The sequence below is a fragment of the Manis pentadactyla genome, chromosome 11 (genome assembly GCF_030020395.1).
Source record: "Manis pentadactyla isolate mManPen7 chromosome 11, mManPen7.hap1, whole genome shotgun sequence".
Classification (NCBI taxonomy): Eukaryota; Metazoa; Chordata; class Mammalia; order Pholidota; family Manidae; genus Manis; species Manis pentadactyla.
Window position 1 is genome coordinate 26,577,521 of NC_080029.1, and position 19,899 is coordinate 26,597,419.

Genomic DNA, 19,899 nt, shown 5'->3' on the forward strand with positions numbered 1-19,899 from the left:
AGGAGTTTTACCACTGCCACAGCCACCCAGGTAGTACAAGGCAGGGCTGGAACTGAACCCAGGCGTGTGGCTCTAAAGTCCTCCACCTTCATCACTCTATCTTACACTCTCACCAACTGGATTCCCAAAGATTTCTCCAGCTCAGGTGACCGGCCATTTCATGTCCCAGCCTCTCCCAGCAGGTTTCCTCAGAGATGCAACAAGGTTGTGCTCAATGCCACCTCCTGAGTGGCACAGAGCCACCATGGGCTGGCAAACCTAGGAGTGTCACCAAATGTCACTACAACTGCCACACTGATGGTGAGGACTTGGACGTTCTTGGTAACTTCTTACCCAGCCAGCATACCTGACTAAGCTTTATACCACACACCTGACCACTTGGAAATTCCATTCCTGAATCAAGAGCGCTCACAGGAGGCGCCTTCCTGAAAAGGTGGATGGGGAGGAGAAAGATGAAAACAGCCCCTCTTCCTGCTGTTCACTCCCCTCTCAGCCTCCGGGCCAGCCCACCAGCACAACGGGCAAGGGACCGCTCCTCCTCATCATGCTCAGCTCCAGGTGGGACTGCTGCGCTCAGCCTGCGGCCTGACTGGGGTGAACAAGGAGAACAGAAGCCACAGGAAACACAGGGAAATTACCCAGGAGGAATGGAGGCAAAAAATAAACAAACAAATAAAAAATGGAGTTGCTTTTATGGCTCTGAAAAAGGCAGAAACAGAAGCAGACTGACCCACACTACAGAAGCTGAGCAGTTTCTCTGGGGCTCCATGGTTGAAGGAAATCTGAGCCAGTGTGGTCTGCGGTCTATCTGTAGAAGTGCAGACAGCTGACCTGACCCCAGACCTACTCCTGTAGAAACTCCCAGAGTGGGGCTCACAATCTGTGTTTGAACAGCCCTGCAGATAATTCTGATAGTGCTCAAGTTCGAGACCCTGGCTCAGTTAGACTAGTGTGGTTTACTAAGAGCCAGCCCGGCTCCCAGCCAGACAGGAGCCTGCATCAGGGCTAAGGCAAGGATGGGGGGAAGCAAGGGCGGTAAGGGTGGAGGGAAGGGGAAAGGGGAGGGCAGGGGTTCACTCTGGAAGGCTGCCGTTCTTTCCAATTGTTTCTATAGTCCAGCCCTAGAGGAATTAGGAGCTTAGGCATGGTTTCTGAATCAATTTAACCTAGACATCACTCCCCATATTGTCAAAGGTTGCCAGGCATGGTTAAATGACATGAGTCCATTCCACTGTCAAAACCCAGGAGTTCAGTGCCCACACTGAAGGGCAGGAATGAAAGGCTTGCTCCTCCCTGTGCGTGAGGACCTCTTCGCGGAGTGCAGGTTACTGTGTTATATTTGGCTATGATTATCGCCAGCAAGGTAAGCCTGCCAGCCAGGGCCATACTCCTGTGAAGCCTGGTCATTCCTGGCATCAGTCACCCAGGAGAAGTGCCGAAGTGCCCATATCATTGAGGAGGCAGGCTTTAGGAAGTCAGAAAGGCTGTGCTACTACACTGAGTTTCTCTCCTTTGTGAAGACCAGTTTTTTCAACTGTGATCCAGAGACCACTGGCATGAGAAGCCCTTAGAGTTTAAAAAATGAGGATTCCTGGGCTCCTCCCTGGACCTAATAAATCTGATTCTCATGGAATGGATCTGGAAATCTTTGTTTTAGAAACAACAACAAAACCCCTGAACATTTCTTAAACCCACTGGAGTTTGAAACAAATGGCTTCAGGAATATGGGAGATCAAAGACCAGGCGCAGGCTCTCAGGTGCTGGGGTTAACACGGAGGCAGCTGGGACGGGAAGGGGCTTCTCCCCTGATACTGACCCACGACACACCTGGTTTAGAGGTGAATCAAAACAGAATCACCAGGAATGCTTGTTAAAAGCAGACTGCCAGGCCCCAACCCAGATGCTGAATTTGAATTTCCAGAAGAGAAGCATAGAAATCTACGCATACATTCAACTGAGCACCCCAGGGAAGTCCATTATCAGGCAAGCTTGGGAAAGCATCTAGTTGAATCCTATGTCTAGGTGCTGATTACTCTGTGTTCATTTCCCCTTGGTCCTTCCTGAACTCAGAGCGAGCCTTTGTTTTAAAGGGCCAGCCTGACCTCAGCAAAGCTCTAGGGAATCAGGAGGATGCTAAACCCACTCTTAAGCCGGGATTGTAGAGAGGGCGGGCACACAGCTCCCATCCTAGGCCCATGTAAGTGGGGCGGCAGTAAAGCCCTTGAAAGGCCCAAGGGAAGGTGTCCTCAGGCCACCTACTGAGTCTCTGAGTAGAGATGTTCAAAGTGGAAGATTATTCAGAAGCACAGCTGGAGACAAGGCTGGGTGACAATATGGAAAATTATTCCCCTTGAAGGCAGTCTCTCGAAGAGGAGCCTTTTTCAATAGTTCTTTTTAACATGGCAGTTGTTATACCACTGATTAAAAGACAGCAGAGGAGGCCACATGCAAACAAGACCTAGAGACACAAGAAGGTAGCTGAAGAAAGGTTCTTTTCTGCACCCCACCACACCCCGTCTGCTGTTCCATCACAGGACCTGCCCTACTCCCACACCCTGGGAGACCTGGGCCAAGTCCTGCACCTCCCTGTGCTGCCAGACTTGGGAGGAGGGAGGCATCTCACTAGAGGAGGAAAGAGTTTCTCCTGCCTGTGATATTTCATCAACATCAAGCACAAACCCAGCCTCAGCACCTCCTCCCCTATACGTTGGGCTGCCAGATTTGGGAAAAGAAACAGCACATCCAGGTAAAAATGAACTTCAGATAAGTAATTTTTTAGCAAAATATGCCTCAAATATTGTGTGGGATGTGTTTATACTAAAAGGAATGCATTGTTTATCTGAAATTCAAATGTAGCTGGATAGCTCTTACTTTACCTCTCAAACCTATCTAGAAGGGGGTGGCCAGAAACCTCTAGGAAAAAAACAGGAACACTGGTACCCTGGAACTCCTGCGAAGGCTCTACTGTATCTCTGCACCTCAGCTCTGGGCAGCTGACTCAGCAGCTTGGAAGAGCACTTGGAAAGCCTCAAAATCTAGTGCAGACCAACAAAAGAATGTAGGAAACCAGCAAATTCACCAACACAACCACCATGCGGATGCAGTGTGTTCACTTACAATTGCTTTATAAGGTTTCGTTTTCTTGGAGAGCACTCTAATGACAAGCAAATGTTACTATTTTCTGAGAAGAAAGTAACTAGACAAAGGATGGGTAAAGGTGGTACACTCAGTAACTGGCAGAGCTGACACCAAAACAGACATCCCATTCTTTACGTGCCAACTCTGAGCTCACTGGTCTGGCATTCAAGGCTCTTACCCCAACACATGTTCACCCCCACATCCTGCAAATGTGCCTGTGAAAAGCTATCATCTGCTTGATACCCAGTTACATGCCCTTAAGCGCATATAATTTGGAGGAAAATATGAACATTCTATGTACAATATAAAAAGTAGGAAACATCTCCCTCTTCCAAACCCAACCTGAAACAGCAGGAAGGAAGGGGGAAGAATGGGGGGATTCTGGAGGGTTTCAAAGCATCTAATTTAATTTGTGAAGGGCTTTTTCTTTTCATTTGGGGCAAAGATTTGATGGGAAAAAAAAGACATTCTTAGGTGGACTGAATGCCAAACACTGCCTTCATATGACCTGTAAACTTAGAGAGATACACTAAGGCTGAGAGCCTATCATTCCCAAATCCCAAAGACAGCTGGACACTGTGACCTGGTCCTGCTTTCAAACCCCTAGAACTCTAGTCCTACACCCTGGTAGAAAGCTATCCCCTGGCAACTGGTCTGGAGGATTGAATCTGAAGAAAAGCATACTCCCCTAGGTAGACCCCCAGACCACTAAGGCAAAATGGGGCAAAGAAAAGAGCCCTTGTCTCCAAGAGGCTCCTTTCTGCACGGGGAGGCAAAATGGCACCGTAGTCAGGAAGATGGGCTTTGGCATCAGACAAAAGTTTAAATCTAAGCTCTGTTGCTTGCTAGCTGTCCAATGATGGGCAAGAAACTACAGAGAGCTTCAGTTTCCTCATGCATAAAACGGCATGGAGTTAAGGACTTATGTCATGGGTTTGCTTTGAAGACTAAATGAAGACTAAATGCATATAAAGCACTTAAGATGGTGCCTGGCACACAGTAATGGCTCAAGAAAACTTTTTTTCAAATCTGTGATTAAGCCTAAGAATCATTTCCTTCTTGGCAAAGGAACCTGTCACCAAGTCCAATTCTCTAAAATAGCAATAAGGCTTGCAATTCTCTGAGTATAATAAAATATATACAAACATCCAGATTAGTTTAACTCCCTCAGTGGGATAATCCCAAGCCTTTGAGAAAAATGTTCATAAATTCTATCTGTGCACAATGGAGTCAAACGCTTTCAGAGACTCCGGAGTGAATGGCTTCTCCAGGTTAGCACTATCTTAACTTAAATGACAATTTACTTCCATCACTTCCTCGCTTTCCTCTCCTTCTGGGACTCCCATTATGCATATGTTGGTATGCGTGTTAGCCTCCCACAGGTCTCTGAGGCTCTGCTCATTTTCTTCTCTTTCATTTCTATTCCACAGACAGGATAATTTCATTTGACCCGTCTTCAAGTTTGCTGATTGCTTCCTCTGACAAGTCAAATCTGATATTAAGTCCTCTAATGAATTTTTCATTTCAGTTCTTACATTTTTAACTCCAGAATTTGTTTGGTTCTTTTTTTGTTTCTGTCATTGATATTCTTTGTTTGGTGAAACATCATTCTCTATTCTTCTTTCATTCTTTAGATAGAGTTTCCTTTGGTTCTTTGTACATATTTATAGTAGTTGATTTATAACCTTTGTTTATTATATCCAACAGCTGGGTTTCCTCAGGAACAGTTTCTGTTAACTGCTCATTTTCCCTGTGTCTAGGCCATACTTTTCCAGGTTTTTTTTTTCATGTCTCATAACCTTTTTAATGAAGCTGGGTGCTTTAAATACCATGTCAACTCTGGAAATGAGATTTTCCACCTTTCCCAGGATATGTTGCTATTGCTGTTGCTTGTTTAGTGACTCTCCTGGGCTCATTTTGTAAAGTCTGTATTCTTTGTCATGTTCAGCCACTAAAGTTTCTGCTCCATTAGCTGAGTGCCGAATTAATGATTATACAGAGATTATCTGAGATGCCTTAAACCATTAAGTTTCCCACCTTTGTCAGGGACCTCCTCTGTGTACACGTTGGTGCTCTCCTTCAATGTTCCAGCAGGCAGTGGACAACTCTGCCTTAGCCTTCACTTACTGCTTGCACAGAACTTCAAGGTCAACCAGAAGTGAGAGCTTTCTCAGGTCTTTCCTGGGCATGTGCACAGCTCTGCACGTGCATGTGGACTTCAAGATTCCAAAGAATATTTCAGAGCTCTTCAAAGCCTCATGAACTCATTCTCCAGATTTTTCCTTTCAAAATTTAAGGTCAGCTTCTAGTTTACCCCAACTGGTATTACCACCTCAGGAAGCTGTGCCATCAAATAGTGATTGTTGTCAATGACAAATAAATGCCCTAGAAATAGGGCTTTTCCTACTGAGCAAGCTCTGAGTCAGGTCAAATAAGGGCAAGTCCTCTGAATGGGGTTTTTCCAGGGATGTGCCAGATAGGTCAGATAGTGACCTAAGGATGGGGCTCTGGGGAGCCCCCAAACTGTTTTGCCCGGCTGAGAAGCTGCTAGTTTTCACAACTAGCATGACTGTAAGTCTACTGGTTTTCACAACTACCATGGCTGTGAGGCTGCTCTGTGGTCACGGCTACCACAGAGCCTAGGAGAGAGGGACTGGAATAGGGCAAGTTAGAATACAGAGCTCACTATTCTTACCTATTTAGCCACTTTCCTTGAATAAATGTCCTTTGGAGTGTTATAAGCCTTTGGTTAAGAGTTCTGAAAAAACTGATTTTGACCATGTTTCCTAGTGTTCTTATTGCTTTGTGGAGGAACAAATGATCCAAGGTCCTCACTCCACCATTCCAGAAGTGTTTCTCTATTTATTTCCTGTTTCTTGTTTAGCCAAATAGGGTATCCAGAAGTATAGGATTGAAACCACTCTACCAGATTAAAGACCATATAAGCAGCCAGCCATACAAGAGGGGATGGAAGGAGTTACTTTGCTCCCACAGCATGATGCAGAGCTAAGCCCCTCAATGACCAGGAGCAATGTTGTTCTGATACATTTCATTCTTTCTTCCACAGGTCAGTGACTTTACTCTGCCATCAACAGCTTCCAACTCTGAAGACCACAGCCTCTGGAATGGGATCATTGCCTAGTTACCACCACCATCGCCATTCTCATCCACAGAAAATGTTTATTACGTACTCATCTGCCCTAGAATCCCAAGGTAGGCTGCATATACTCTGTTGTCAGATGCAGTAAGGTTTATGGTGGTCAAAGGTCAATGCACTCAAGGTATTCAACTCTAGGAAAAAGTATAAGTTCTTAGAGCCCTGGAATCCTGAGTCTGAGAGCAACCCAAAGGTCATCTGTCTTCATTATCCACCTGTATCACCTAATATTTCCCACAATATCCCCACTTAGTGGTTGTTTTCCTACATGCTTGTGTTACCTCTCAGTGATGGGCAACTCATAACTTCTTGAGTTGCACATCTTCAGTACTGGAAACTTTGTCTTTATATGGTGGATGAATGCAGAGACATACCCAGAACTGAGAAACTAGAAAGAATGTAGAATGGAGATGCAAGACCTTGAAGAGGAATCTAGTTAATTAGCACTATTCCAGGTGAGAGGTCACCTAACTTTGTGTATGCCTGAAAGACAGGCATGCCTTTCCTGTGGATGATACTACCTCTTATCTAATGCCTCAGCAGATAAAGAGCATTGATAAGCCTAATATGAAATCCTGGCACAATTCTAGGAAGGAGTATAGGCAATTACAGAACAGGCACTAAGAGTGTAAGAGGCACTGGAGTTGGACAAACCTGTATTTGAATCCTGGCTCTGCCATTTAGAAACTGTGTTGTTGAGCTAGTTTCTCCATCTGTTAAATGAGGATAACTATAATACCTGCCTCACATGGGTGTAGTGGAAGTTAAATGAAATCATATACAAAAAGTCTTGGCACATAGCAAATGCTTTTGCTATTATAAAATAAATGATTTGTGAATCTAGGGAAAACATGAGGTTATGAGCTAGCTGGGGTTTCACTAAGAGTTAAGTCATATCAAAGCAATCTCATTTCTTTTTTTCTTAAGGTAACTAAGCATGTTCCACACTTTGCTTCTTGATTTTAATCAAAGTAACTGGTGGATTAAATGGTTGAATGTAGGCTGAACAGTAATACAGTTGGGTAGATCTGTACAGACACTGCAATGGAAAGCCATGAGGCTCTGTCCTCGCCCTTGTCTAGTCCAACATCCTTATCAAGGTTGGAAAGAGGATGCAGAAAGCACCACTGGAAAGGCAAGCCAATATACCAGCATAAATATTCAAATGTATCTTACCAAGGCCAAGCAAATAAAACGAAGGACGGATGTTGTCTTGCATTCAGGTAAAAAAGGAGTCAGTGTTACAAGATGAAGGAAGATTGGTTGAAGGAGGATTGGTTCATGTGGCAGGACTCATGCGTTCATTCATTCATCCACCCATTCAATAAGTATGGGAGTAGCCGCTCCAGGCTGGCCACTGCTAAGGAACTGTAAAGATGAAAAGACAAAAATCCCCGCTTTCAGGAGTTCATAGTCTAGTGGAAAGATGGACCTAGAATCAGTTTTTTCAAAATGATAAGTGTTAAGATGTACCAGGAACAGCATAATAAAACAGGAAAGTCACCCAATAATGCTTTACAGCAATAAGACCGAAATAAGACTTGGAGGATCAGCAGGCACATATCTGACAAACTGACATGGAAAGCAATGGTTTTCCAGGTGAACTTTGTAGAACATGCAAAGGCCCATGGGCACAGCTGGCTCTTCTGGTTGACTTTACCCAACTTTGGGTAAGAATTTGGAAACAGTAAGACACACAGGCACACAGGCCTCTTGTCTTGAATTACCAGTTCAAGTACACTCCTGGACACATCTGTACCTTACCGTAGGTAATGACAAGCAGCACAAAATTGAGATTTTTGAAGAGCCGGACAATTGAACTTAAGTATGAAGCATCAGGAGGTGCCAAGGCATAGCTCAGGGATTGAGCCCTGCTGGGGGGATGTTTAGGCTTCTCCTTGAATACTGAAAAGAAAGAAACAGAGAGATCACTGCAAATCCCTGTGGTCCCATCCTTGCCGAGCTGACGCATGGACAAGAGCTGGCTCTCTCATCTAGAAGCAGCTAAGGCTCCAAAAGGAAATACTAATTCTTCAGCTAACATCCATCACAGTCTATGTTCTTGAAGCTGCCCCTCACTCTGAGCTGAATGGTCCTTTGATTACTTTTTTCTTAACAGCCTCTGGATGGCTGCAGCCACTGGGCCACCAACGCAGTGTTCAAGGATCAGGGAATCTCCTAATAAACAGCAGGTAAAATATCACAGAGCAGCTGAGTGACAGACATGGAGAGAAAGGAAATGAGGGCTCAGGGTTTGGGATTAGTGAGCCCAGTTAATGATTTCCCACCAGAGCTCCTCCCAAGGGGGAAGGGACTGTTTTGCCTGTGCTTACCAAAGAGTCTGGCACATGGCAGCCCATAAATATTCCCTGAATAAGTGGAAGGATCCTCTGTTGGAAAAACCTGAGTCCATGCCTAGTTTCTCAAAGACTCAACCAGACATCTGCCTCACAAAGAGACAAGAGGATTAACACACACTCCTGTAAGAGTGGTCACTCCGATGTGAAGGACTGGGGAACAAAAGGGAGAAAACCATTCATTTTATGTTCTGGTGCAATAAGTTTGCATGATTGCTGCTCATTTCTCTGGGGGCAGAGATCAGTTTAACCAGTTGTTTGGCTTAATTAATCCCCCATTTGGGTCCAAGTAAGTGCCATGTGGCTTCTCCCATACCCCAGAACACTCATGAAAAGCCAGAAGACTACCTCCAGTTAGAGGAAGTTCTGGAAATGAGATTTACTCTCTTAAAGATCAAAGGGACACCCCACCCACTGAAAATCCTCCAACCCTGACTTCAGAGCCCTGCTTCTTCCTTCTCTGAAAATAGTCTTGGATAACTTCCCACCACTGGGAACCTCTCACCCATTGTCCTGCCTGTTCACCTCCCCTTCCATCCCGGGAAAGAAAGCAAGGCAAGAGAGTATTTATCTCTGCAACAGCAGGTGTTTGCTCAAGGACTTGGCAACCACAAACCAGAATTCAGTTTGGTTTTTTTTTTCAATTCTTTACTCAATGAACTACTACCAGTGCTTGATAATAAAATGCCCAAATGGAGTAAGGGTCTACCTCCACTATTTTAACTACAGAGAACTGGTCCTCATCTACTACAAACAGAAGAATTTGAACTGGGCACAACACAATTTGAAACTTAGTCTGGATGAATAAGGGCCCCTGACTGGATGGTTCTTTTCTGCTCTCATCCACAGGTCCACAGCTTCCCACCACACCCTCTGTCCAAGATACCCTGCCAGCTTTGAAAAGCCATGAGGCAGCCCTTCCTCAGCTCAGGCCCCGGGGGAGGGAATGACACAGCGAGAACAGCTGAGTGACAGACATCATTATCCAACTGCTTTGACTCTGGAGGTGAGGCCAGGAGGAAGCAATGAAACCTTTACCAGGTGAAGTGGAACTTTAAAATATCAGGAGGAAAGCTGATTAACCTTTAAAGACAGGTGACTAGCTGAAAATGAAAACCTCGACTATGCTGTTTCTGAATGTATCACAACCCATGTAATATCACTCAGAGGATAAAAGTATATAACACTGTATTAACCAAATGTCTCAAAGATTAAGTGTACATGTATATAAAATTAACTGTAATTATCTGAGATCAGTGTTTGGGATTAACTGGTACAAGGCTAAATTAATGGTTCCTCTTTTCTTTATATTTTTTTATACTTTGTAGATTTTTCCATAATAAGCATATATTACTTGTATAATTTTTTAAAAAGCATTACAAAAATGTGGTCCCCACATATTCTCAGGTGACTCTATGAGGGTGTTAGTGTTTGTGGGTTAATTCTGTTTTGTTTTGTTCCAGCAATTTAGAGTTCGAAGTTAGTTAGACAAGTTTAGGTTGCAATCCAATCCCTGCTACTTAACTAGCTATCTAGTCTTGAATAACTTGTTTAACTCCCCTTAAGCCATCTTTTCCTCTTTGTTAAATGGGACTGACTGATAATGGCGCCTTCACTCATAGGGTTGGTAAGGGTTAAATGAGATCAGGCATGCTTAGCATAGTGCCTGTGGTACAGGAAGCCTCACTAGGGTTTCATCTGGGGAATCAGCAGCCTGCCTGTTAATTCCAGTGAGGTCATACTGGGGAACTGATTAGGTACAATTAAACCTTTACAAAGTAAAGTACACAGGAGCAGCTAGCACTGTATTGATGGCAACTGCTCAGGCTTGAACATTTGAAGACCATTAGAAGCCCAGCCTCCAATTCCTATAAATGTCCATGGTATCCTAAGGCCACCTTCACAAGGTTCCCACCCAAGTCAGCAGAACCTCCCTGCCTCCCCATTCCTCATCAGTCAACTAATGACCTTACCGATGATGACAAGGATGCAAAGCAGAGTGGCCACGCCTCCGATTATGAAGAACATGATGCTGATGTGGTAGGCGAGCTTGTCCCGGTCTTGGATATTCGGTACCAGGACAGGAGGGATCAAGAACCCAAGTGCAATTCCAAGCTACAGAACACAGGGACAATCAGTCACACTTACCCCTAGCCAGGAAGTGACAACACAGACTTAAAGAGACTCCTGTTAAGAAACATAATCCCTGACTCCCAGTCCTTAAAACCCAATAGTTCTGTTCCCCCCACACACCAAGACACCAAAGATATCTTTCTTTTGATTGACAGGTCAACTCACACTCTCCTGACCACGCTATAAGCACCTATGGAAAAAAATTATGGTTGGGGTTTCCAATGCAGGCTGGCTCTTTTCTAGCTACAAACTAATGATCACATTATACTCTCATCTCTATAGTAGAGTAAAACAATGCTGATTTTTTTTGTGCCACTTAAATTCTTGATTTCACTGAATCTGTTAACCTGGAGCTTAGACCAGCTGAGGGAAAAGTTCTATATCCTACACCCCCAAGAACTTGCATTCAGTAAGAGATGGAAGCCTCAAGTTGTTACCACATTTACAAACACGAAAGCTTAAATTCACTGTGTAAATAACTTGGTAATTTACAAAGCACCTGTAGTGTGAAGTCACATGCAACTGCATAAATTTATTCACAAAGGCATGGGGATATGCAGACTGGCTATAAATACACATGCACACATACATGCACACATCAATAAACTTGTATACCTCATATCTGTATTGGAGTTCAAACTCCAGTGACCTAACAGATAATGTGACCTAGGTGTTTCTGAGGTCAGAAATGCCTTGATTCAGTAATCATTAGCTTTGATATGGCTCCCCAAGCCCTTCTGCCATGTGCAACACCAAGGCAGTAATTGGAAAAACAGCCTGAGAACTCAGGCAAGCCTCAAATTCTAAGAGTGAAGGAAGATGAATAAGGCTTTTGTCTTAAAGTACTGCTTTTCCTGTACTGTAATTGAAAGGAACCACAGGTAGAGAAGCAATCTCCTTCCATGCCACACTATAATACCATTCCTCAGCTGCCAATCTGCTGACCATCTTGATTGGTTTTCCAGCCTATCAGTTACAGCCACTCAGGATGGTCAGTAGTGGTTCTAAGCTTTAGAATATTCACAGAAGTCATCATCAATAGGTTCAGAATAAGGTTATTCCAATGTATTCTAGTACATAATCAAAATACCAAACAGATCTTTAAAGCATGTGTTATGTGAAAGTATTACATTAGATATTTCAGAAGGCACCAAGGTATATATGGCAAGGTTGCTGCCTTCAAGGAGCTTTGTAATCTAGTGGGATGGGGGGGATTTAAAACAAATACAAAAGATACCACAAATGGTGATGCTTGTGGGTTGAAATGATAGAATCTTAGCGCTTGAAAGCCCTTTGTGATCCTCTATTACAACCCAATTCCTAGAGGGCCAAATGGAGGCTGAGTGAGGTCAAGCTCTAGAGGGTGACTTATCGAGGGTCACACAGAGTCCTCACAGAGGTGAGGTGAGAACACAGACCTCCTGGCCCCTTAGATCGGTGTCTGCTCCACGGGCCTGGTCGTGTGCCTGGGCCAAGAACCTTGAGAAAGGCCCAAAGGAGCAGGCTTCTCCAGAAGAGAAGAGATTTCATGTCATCGCAGCATTATTATCGATGAGCAGCCACACTGGTTTGTCAACGTCAGATCACAATGATCTCAACAGATCTCTAGGACTTTAAAGAACCAGCCGTAGACAGAAGGGCAAATACAGCCCCCACAGCTGGGAAACTGGGCCCACTGCAGGCCACATCTGGCCTCCTAAGAAGCCCTTCAGAATTTGAGATTTAGAAGTTAATCTCTTTTAGACAGTCCCTTGGAAACAATGAGAGAAGATATGATAAGATATCAAGACATCATCCAAGGCGCCTGTGGTTCTTTCTTTCCCAAAAGGACCCTAATATAGGATTATCTAAGCCCCACTGATCTTTTGCCTCAAGAAGTCCTCCCAGCTATTTCTACACTACACACCTGACCCCTCAGAGGCCAGAGGCCATTTTCTGCACATACCAAGCCCAAGTAAGTGCTGATCAACCCATCTCAGCACTGACACCTTCTGCAGCCAGCAGCAGCACAGGGGACTGTGGTGACCCTGGCTGGGTGGGGTCCACTTCAAGGTTACTTTTCTCCAGGTGGAAATTGGCTTTGGTAGTACTTCTGTGCCCAGTGTAGAAAGCCAGAGCATAGGAATTGGACTCTAAATTGCTGCCTCTTATTTTTTCAAGCTTTATTTTTTTCCTGCTTCTTGAGAGCCATATGCAATGAGTGTGTGCATCTCCTACCTCCTCCATCTGTCCCTAGGAGGTACTCAGTCATGCTGGCTGGCTGGACAGATGGACAGATAAACCATGGTGGGAGATCTTGTCTTCGCAAAGCTGGCAATTTCACACAGATCTGCCCATTAGGGTCCATGTTATTTCTACCAATGACACTGAACTCACAGTAGTAAGGGAAAAAAGATGTGTATAGGGGAGTAGAGGGGGAGGGTAGGTGGCAGACCATTTCTTGAGCATCTACTATGCACTAGTTTCTAATATAATTTATCGTTCCCATTGAATCCAAGAAACTTCACAACAAAAACAGAAATGAGAAAAACTGATGGTCAGCACCCTGCCAGAGGTCACACAGCTATAGGTAGCAGAGTTTGAGTTTTAACACACAGCAGTTCCAAATCCAGAGCCTATGTGCCTAATCATTATGGTTTACCCCCAAAAGAAGGTGCTTAACAAAAATTTGATGAATAAAAGGATGGAGACACAGATTGGGATACTTAATTTTCATTTTTTATTTTTGTCCCTTCTGCAAACTTGAAGATGATATCTAAACACTGTTGCAGTACCAGTGGTCATGAGTACTTCCAGAACAAATGTCCCAGTTACAAACACACCTGTGCAGCCTGAGGGCTCCAAGTAATAGGAAGAAGCCATCCTTATAATGCAGCACTTGTCACTCTGGCTCATGCATTTGGCATAGCAAAAATATGCCCCCCAAAACACCAGTCTGCCCCTGGGGAGGATGCCTGCACAGCCCATAACACATGTGTTACATCCACTCTGAGAACCATGGAACATCTGTCCCCATCACCATCCACAATGGGGCACTTGAAAAACCCAAGTCACGTCTGAATCAGAACCCTAGCACCAAACTGCCCTCCCAATACCGCCTGGTCATGAATATGCCCAGACTATCAAGGCAGGACCCTGGGGCTTCCACAGAAGTCAGGCCGCTCTGTGTCAACACCATGGTGAGGTGTTCAGTCCTACTGGAACACGGACAGAACCACAAGTCCCCATCTGGACCCTCTGCTAGGGTCCCAGGCACCTCATCCTCATAGGCCACAGGCAAGGTGGACCCTGCTCTCCTTGGCAGGAGGCACCACCTCAGCAAATGGGTTCTCACCCAGCCATTCTCTCCTCCTCTGCCCATTCTTCTCCTGGGCATACCCACTATCCAGAGAAAAATAAACTCACTCTCAGCCCCAAGGCTGGGCCCCAGTTACCTCATTCCTTTTCCCTGGGCAGAGTCACCAAATCAGGGCTAGGAATGTCCCAGAAGTAGCAGCAAGGAGAATGAAGTGGCTGCCAGGGCACTGAAACTTGAAGCTAAACAGCCATTTAATCATGCAAATGAGCCCCCAGTCACCTAGGAATGCCAGGCAGCTCCCAGGAATATTCCACAGTAGCAACAAATGCACATGCAAAGCCTGCTCAGATGACTACATCTGTGGAATCCCCAAATCCAAACCCTGGGCCTCTTTTGTAAAGGCCAACTGAGGATTAAGGAGGTAGCAGACAGACCTTCAGGATCAAAAACAATCCCACTGTTTGGGGAAAATCACTTATGAAAGGGGTTTATAGATTTAAAAGGCTAAGCTCAGGTCTCTAAGAACTTAGGAAGCAGGCTCACAGCTGGTAGACATCCTTAGAGCTCCCTCCCAAATCACAGGGTTTGTCTTCAAACCTGTGATCATGTTGGTGGCTTATACAACCTAGGCACCCTTGGATTTCTTCTGTCCTCTGGGGGAGAAGAGGTGAAGGAAATGTAGGAAGAGGTAGCTCCTAATAACCTGCAATCACTGATTCCATAGGAAGATAGGATGACTAATGACATGAAGCGCGATTAAGCAGTATGTATGTGCACACACTCTTTTAATCCCTATTTTAAAATTGAGGACACTGGCATTTAAATAGCTTCCCCAAGGTCATGTAACAGTAAGTGACAAGGCCGGACTTCAAGCTCATGCCATCTGGACTAGAGTCTGTAACCATCAGGTGAAAGGCTCAGGTCTTAGCTATTATCCAAACTAGAAGGAAGGAAACTAATACATAATGAGCACCTACTATGTGCCAGGCAGTGTACTAAATGATTTTTCACATTATTTCCTTTAATCTCTCACAATGACCCCCTAAAGTTGGCATCATTATCTCAGGTTTATTTTTCATAGAGGAGAAAATAATCTGTTAATTTGCCTAAGGTCACCCAGCTTCTAATAGCAGAACGGATACTCAAACCCATGGCTATCGGACTTCAAATCCCTTGTTAAACAAGGTGAAAGCCACGGAAGTGATTGCCCTCAAAGGCCTAACAATTCCTCCTGTCTTATCTGCTCAATTCTGTAATTCAAATGCCTCCCCATATATCTAGCTGCTGGAAGAAGCAACAGTGAGAGTGTCTCCAGACACAGTCTGGTTTACTATTAATCACACCCTATGGGATTGCTTGTTCTTGTATAATACTTAATTTGGGGTTTTCTCCATGTAGGGTGTTGTCTCCCCATCTAGATTGTTAGCACCCTGAGGACAGGGACATCGTCTAACATTTTCTTGTGAATTACCTCCCACACCATGCTGAGCACAATGCCAAGAACAGAGACGGCGCTGAGAAAGTAGCTTCTGAATAAAAAGACGACTCTCCGAATCCTGCAGCTCAAACCTGACTTAAGTATTTCCAGTCTCCTCTGTAGCAAACAAGTTGGGCACAGTAGCGGTCTGCTGTATTCTAAGAGTCCACTACCAAAAGAAAGCAGATGTGAGGTGGAATGACACAAAGGAGACCTCAAATTTAGGGCTCCCCAAGATCATACATGGAAGCCATTGGAATGTAGGCTGACCGATTTCCAACCCTTAAAACTACACTCAGCATTTATTGAACACCTGCTGATGTTAAGCACCAAACTACAAAGTAAGGGAGGAGGCAAGAGATGCAGAACAAAGAGCTCACATCACCAAGCTTAAAAGCTATCTAATATACCTTGATCTTGACCTACAGTCTTGGTGCTGGGTTTCCTCCTCATCTTTGTGAGGTGCAAGGTAGCCGAAGAGCAGAAGTACTCTAGGCTGTAAACAGAGAAGACGCTAAGTTTAGGGGAGGGGTCTATGTTTTACAGGAAATTTGTTTTATTATTATTAAAAATAAAGGATGCTGATAAAAAACTTTTTTAACTGACCCTCATAGTTGTGCCTGCTTTTGGTCATCAGCACAGGAGGCTCTTGGTACACACCCCCCTCATTTTAAGGGTTGAGGTTCCTCTTGAAATTGTCCTTGTGGTGGCATCAGCAGAGGGTCACTCTAGGTCTACGTAAGGGTGGATGTGAAGCCTCCTCTGCACCCCCTTTCACCAGGAGCCCGAGTCACTGCTGGCTTCACCACCCAAAGTCCCTCAGCACACAATGCAGATGGCCAGTGACCACAGGCTCACAGAACTTCCAATGACTCAACTGGGAGAGAGGAAAAATGAGGAGGCATCTTTCAAAGAATCAAGCCAGCCAAGGTGGCAGACTGCAGGCCTCACTTTCTCTAAGTTTTTCACATTTGCAGTAGGCAACATGCAAAGCTCCATTCAAATGCTTTGGCACATCCCACCAACTGTCCCAGACGCCAGCACACGGACACCGGCACAGAGCCACCAACAGATGGGCCCTGCTGTGCTGGGTCCTGTTTGCTGCTGCCGTGCTCAACGTCACCACTCCCTGCCTTCTGACAGAGGGTGCTGCTACAGCAGCCCAAAGCAGAAGCAGCCTGTGTCCTCTGCCTGACATGTCACATGCCACCACTCCTAAAAGTAGTAATGTGGCAATAAATTCATGTGGCAATAAATATTCCTAATCCTCCCAAGTTTTCTTCTAAGTCTGGCTGGACTGTCTTGGCAACAGCCCTCCCCTTCCGATTTTTGGAAGTGAAACTCAGACCCAGGACTCGTGGGCAGGTCCTGGAAGAGTTGCTGCTTAATGGGCTGCCATGACCAAGACCCAGTTCCTCTTACGTTAGAGCTTCCAGAAACAGATAGGGTGGGTCCTGTGTAGGCTTTTCCTAAGAAGCCAACTTCTTAAGCTACCTAAACCTGTCTCATGAATCCAGAGAGAAATCTGGGAAGAAAAGAAAATCTATACCTTTCATCAGGAAAACTATTAGGCACCTATTCTAACACCACCCCAAGATAGCAGCACCATCAGATCTGGCCGTGGCATTTAAGGAGTTACACAGGGACCTACTTACACAAAAACATCTCCCAATATCCTGCTCTGAAGTCACCTGTCCTCCTACTTGGCCTGACATTTCCAGCATTAGTTACTCCATCAGCGACAGCCTTACAGTCTAATCTCTCCTCTCTTAAATGTGAACTCAAACACCCTTTCTTTCCCATTCGCTGCTTCATCCTTGGTGCTCAGAATGATGCTCAGCACAGAATATAGGTTCAATAACTATTTGTTCAATAAATAAATAAAGGCTGTGTTGCATTAAAAAAAAAATCAAAGCTCCAAGAGTCGACTGTAAAGGGAAGCTTGCTGAACCCCATAAATGGAGGGTGTGGCCACCAATCCCAGGTTTTACTTCATGAGATGGACAGGCCAAAAGGATGTGAACCTTCATTCACTGGCTCTCATTTGTTATGTTACTGGGAGACACAGGGAGGCTGGCTGGAGGGGATGCAACCCAGGACAAAGAATTCAGGGAGAGACAAAAGACTGGATGGCCAGGGGCCTGTATGGGTTATTTTCAAGAGACAGAGAACTGGCCCAGAGTGGTCATGGTTCTAGTGAGGTCATGGACTTTTGCAGAGTAGCAGGAGCACATGGGGCTGGCCATTCCTGGGGCAGAGAATGGGGTACCCTCTTTCTTGAGGAGAGCTAGGAGTCCTAGAGAGAGAAAATGCAACATCTACTGTCCAAGTGCTGCTAGTTCCCATTTGTTTTCATTTATCACTGCTACCTGCTAACCGTAAGGGGCCTGGGAAAAAATGTGGCAGGCCAGGACCACCAGGCCCTTAGAAAACTTTTCACTCCCAGGCCCTATCTCCTGATGGCAGGGACTAAATAATTTCTGTGCTGAGCCACCATCACTATTTTCCTACCTTAAAGAGAGGAGCCATCCGAGACACATATTGACCAAAAAGCTGCTTTGTGACAACAGTTGGCAAAAGGCCTTTGTTGGAGTCAAAAGGAATCAGAATGTTCTACAGTACAGGACTCTTGCAGCTGCAGAAGAGCTCAGCTCCAAAGGATCCAATCAGTGGGGATGCTCAGGAACCCGAAGCTCTGGGAAAGGTTCCTACAGCCAGAATGACCAGACCTTATTCTGAAACAAAGAGCTGACTCTAACGTCAAGAATGTTGAGCCTATAAACAGAGGGTGTGGCCCCATATCCAAGTGCAATCCAAGGTTGCACTTCACTAGGTAGGGCATGATTAGGTACAGTGAGGCAAGCCCTTTTATTCTCCAACTGTCATGGGGCAAGTCCAGAGTCTTTTTTTTTTTTTATTTAAAGGCACTTAAAAGTCAACATTTGCACAGATATTTGACAGTTTCCAAGCACCTGTACATCCATCGTATAATCTGAGCCACAGGACAATCCAGTGAGGTGAGCAGCAGGTGCCTGAAGTACAAGTGAGGCAACCTGCCTCTGAGGGGTTGTTTTCTCCATTTCATAACTGAGTTTAGGCAAGTCACAGAGGTAAGCAGCAGCGAGGTAAACACTGGGACTTCAGATGTCACCATTCCTAGCCCTGCTCTCTTCCCTTCCCACAGAACCTTGCTGAGCCACCACAAGACGCCAAGAGCTGTGTGTCCCTGGAAGACATGGTCCGAGCCTCAAAGCCATCCAGGGTTAGATGTAATCACCTGCAATGGGGTTTGTTTTATAACTGAAGAATGTGCTTGGGCCATCCTAAAATAGATAACATATTTATGCCACACCTTTTATCAAAGTTCTTTCTGGACAATGAGTCAGAAAGCATTTCAGTGAGGGAAGCGTATGTCAATGTCTCCTCCAGTCAGTCCCTCCAAACAGACTGCCTGACAATTATCTGGGCTCTGAAAACACAACCTCCCCTCCCTCCATCACATCCTGAAGAGAACCAAGCATTAGCAAGGAGGACTGTTCTTACTCCTCCTTTACAAATAAAGCAAGGGGCTGTCGAGATGCCTGTCTCAAGGCCACACAGCAGGCCAGAGGACAAGATGATCTCTTAGTGATGGGAAAGTGACACACAGGTCAAGGGAGGCTAATGAGGGGCTGGAGAAGAAGTGGTTTCAGAGAAAAAGGGAGCCCCAATCTCCCCAGGCCCCGCCCCCAGATAGGCCCCGCCCCCAGCTCACCCCGCCCCGCAGAGGGAGGGGCTTTACCACCTACCACTCTCCCCGAGGACCTGCTACAAAAGCTTTAGGAATTAAGGACTAGGTGGAGGGGATTTTCTCAGGGTCCCCAGTTACATATAAAAGGTAAGAAAGATCAGTGAGAGGGCTGGGTCAAGTTGCATTATTCTCCCACCTCCTAGGGCCATGGCTAACATGTTACTAAGTGTTCTGGAGTCTTCCGTCAGCAATGAGCAGATAATGCCCCCAAAATAAAATGTAAAACCAGTCATCCATTTTTCCACCCACATGCTCTCGGTCCCTACTGCATACTGGGCATGGTCTTCTGGCCTGTGTACTCTGAACAAGGTCTTACAGGAGCTGACGTCTAGCTAGAAGGGTGGTGACATTGACCCCAACCTAATTCACCAGCAGAGAGAGTGGACAGGCAGGTCTGATGAAGTTCCCAGCACCTGACATGGGGAGGAGGATCTGCCAGCAAAAATTCGTGAGGTAGAAGCTGAGATGAAAGAAAGTAGCCGGACTCTAGAGATACCAGAGAGTGCTGGGGAACCGAAGCTTGGTAGGGAAGGGGAAGAACTTCCCAGC

At 45.3% G+C, this 19,899-nt stretch overlaps 1 protein-coding gene across 5 annotated transcripts in view; it reads right to left on the bottom strand.

The window, feature by feature from the left end:
- The window catches only part of FLVCR2 (FLVCR heme transporter 2), a 54,711-nt gene that overhangs the window by 14,043 nt on the left and 20,769 nt on the right, over positions 1 to 19,899 (bottom strand). For 4 of the 5 annotated variants that reach the window (XM_057488303.1, XM_036913114.2, XM_036913113.2 and 1 more), the window contains exons 2-3: positions 10,626 to 10,767; positions 8,060 to 8,200 (exon numbers count right to left, since the gene is read on the bottom strand). In XM_057488303.1, the coding sequence (XP_057344286.1) occupies positions 8,060 to 8,200; positions 10,626 to 10,767 (283 nt within the window). The remainder of the gene's footprint in view (positions 1 to 8,059; positions 8,201 to 10,625; positions 10,768 to 19,899) is intronic. The other variant, XM_057488302.1, reaches the window with a different exon arrangement.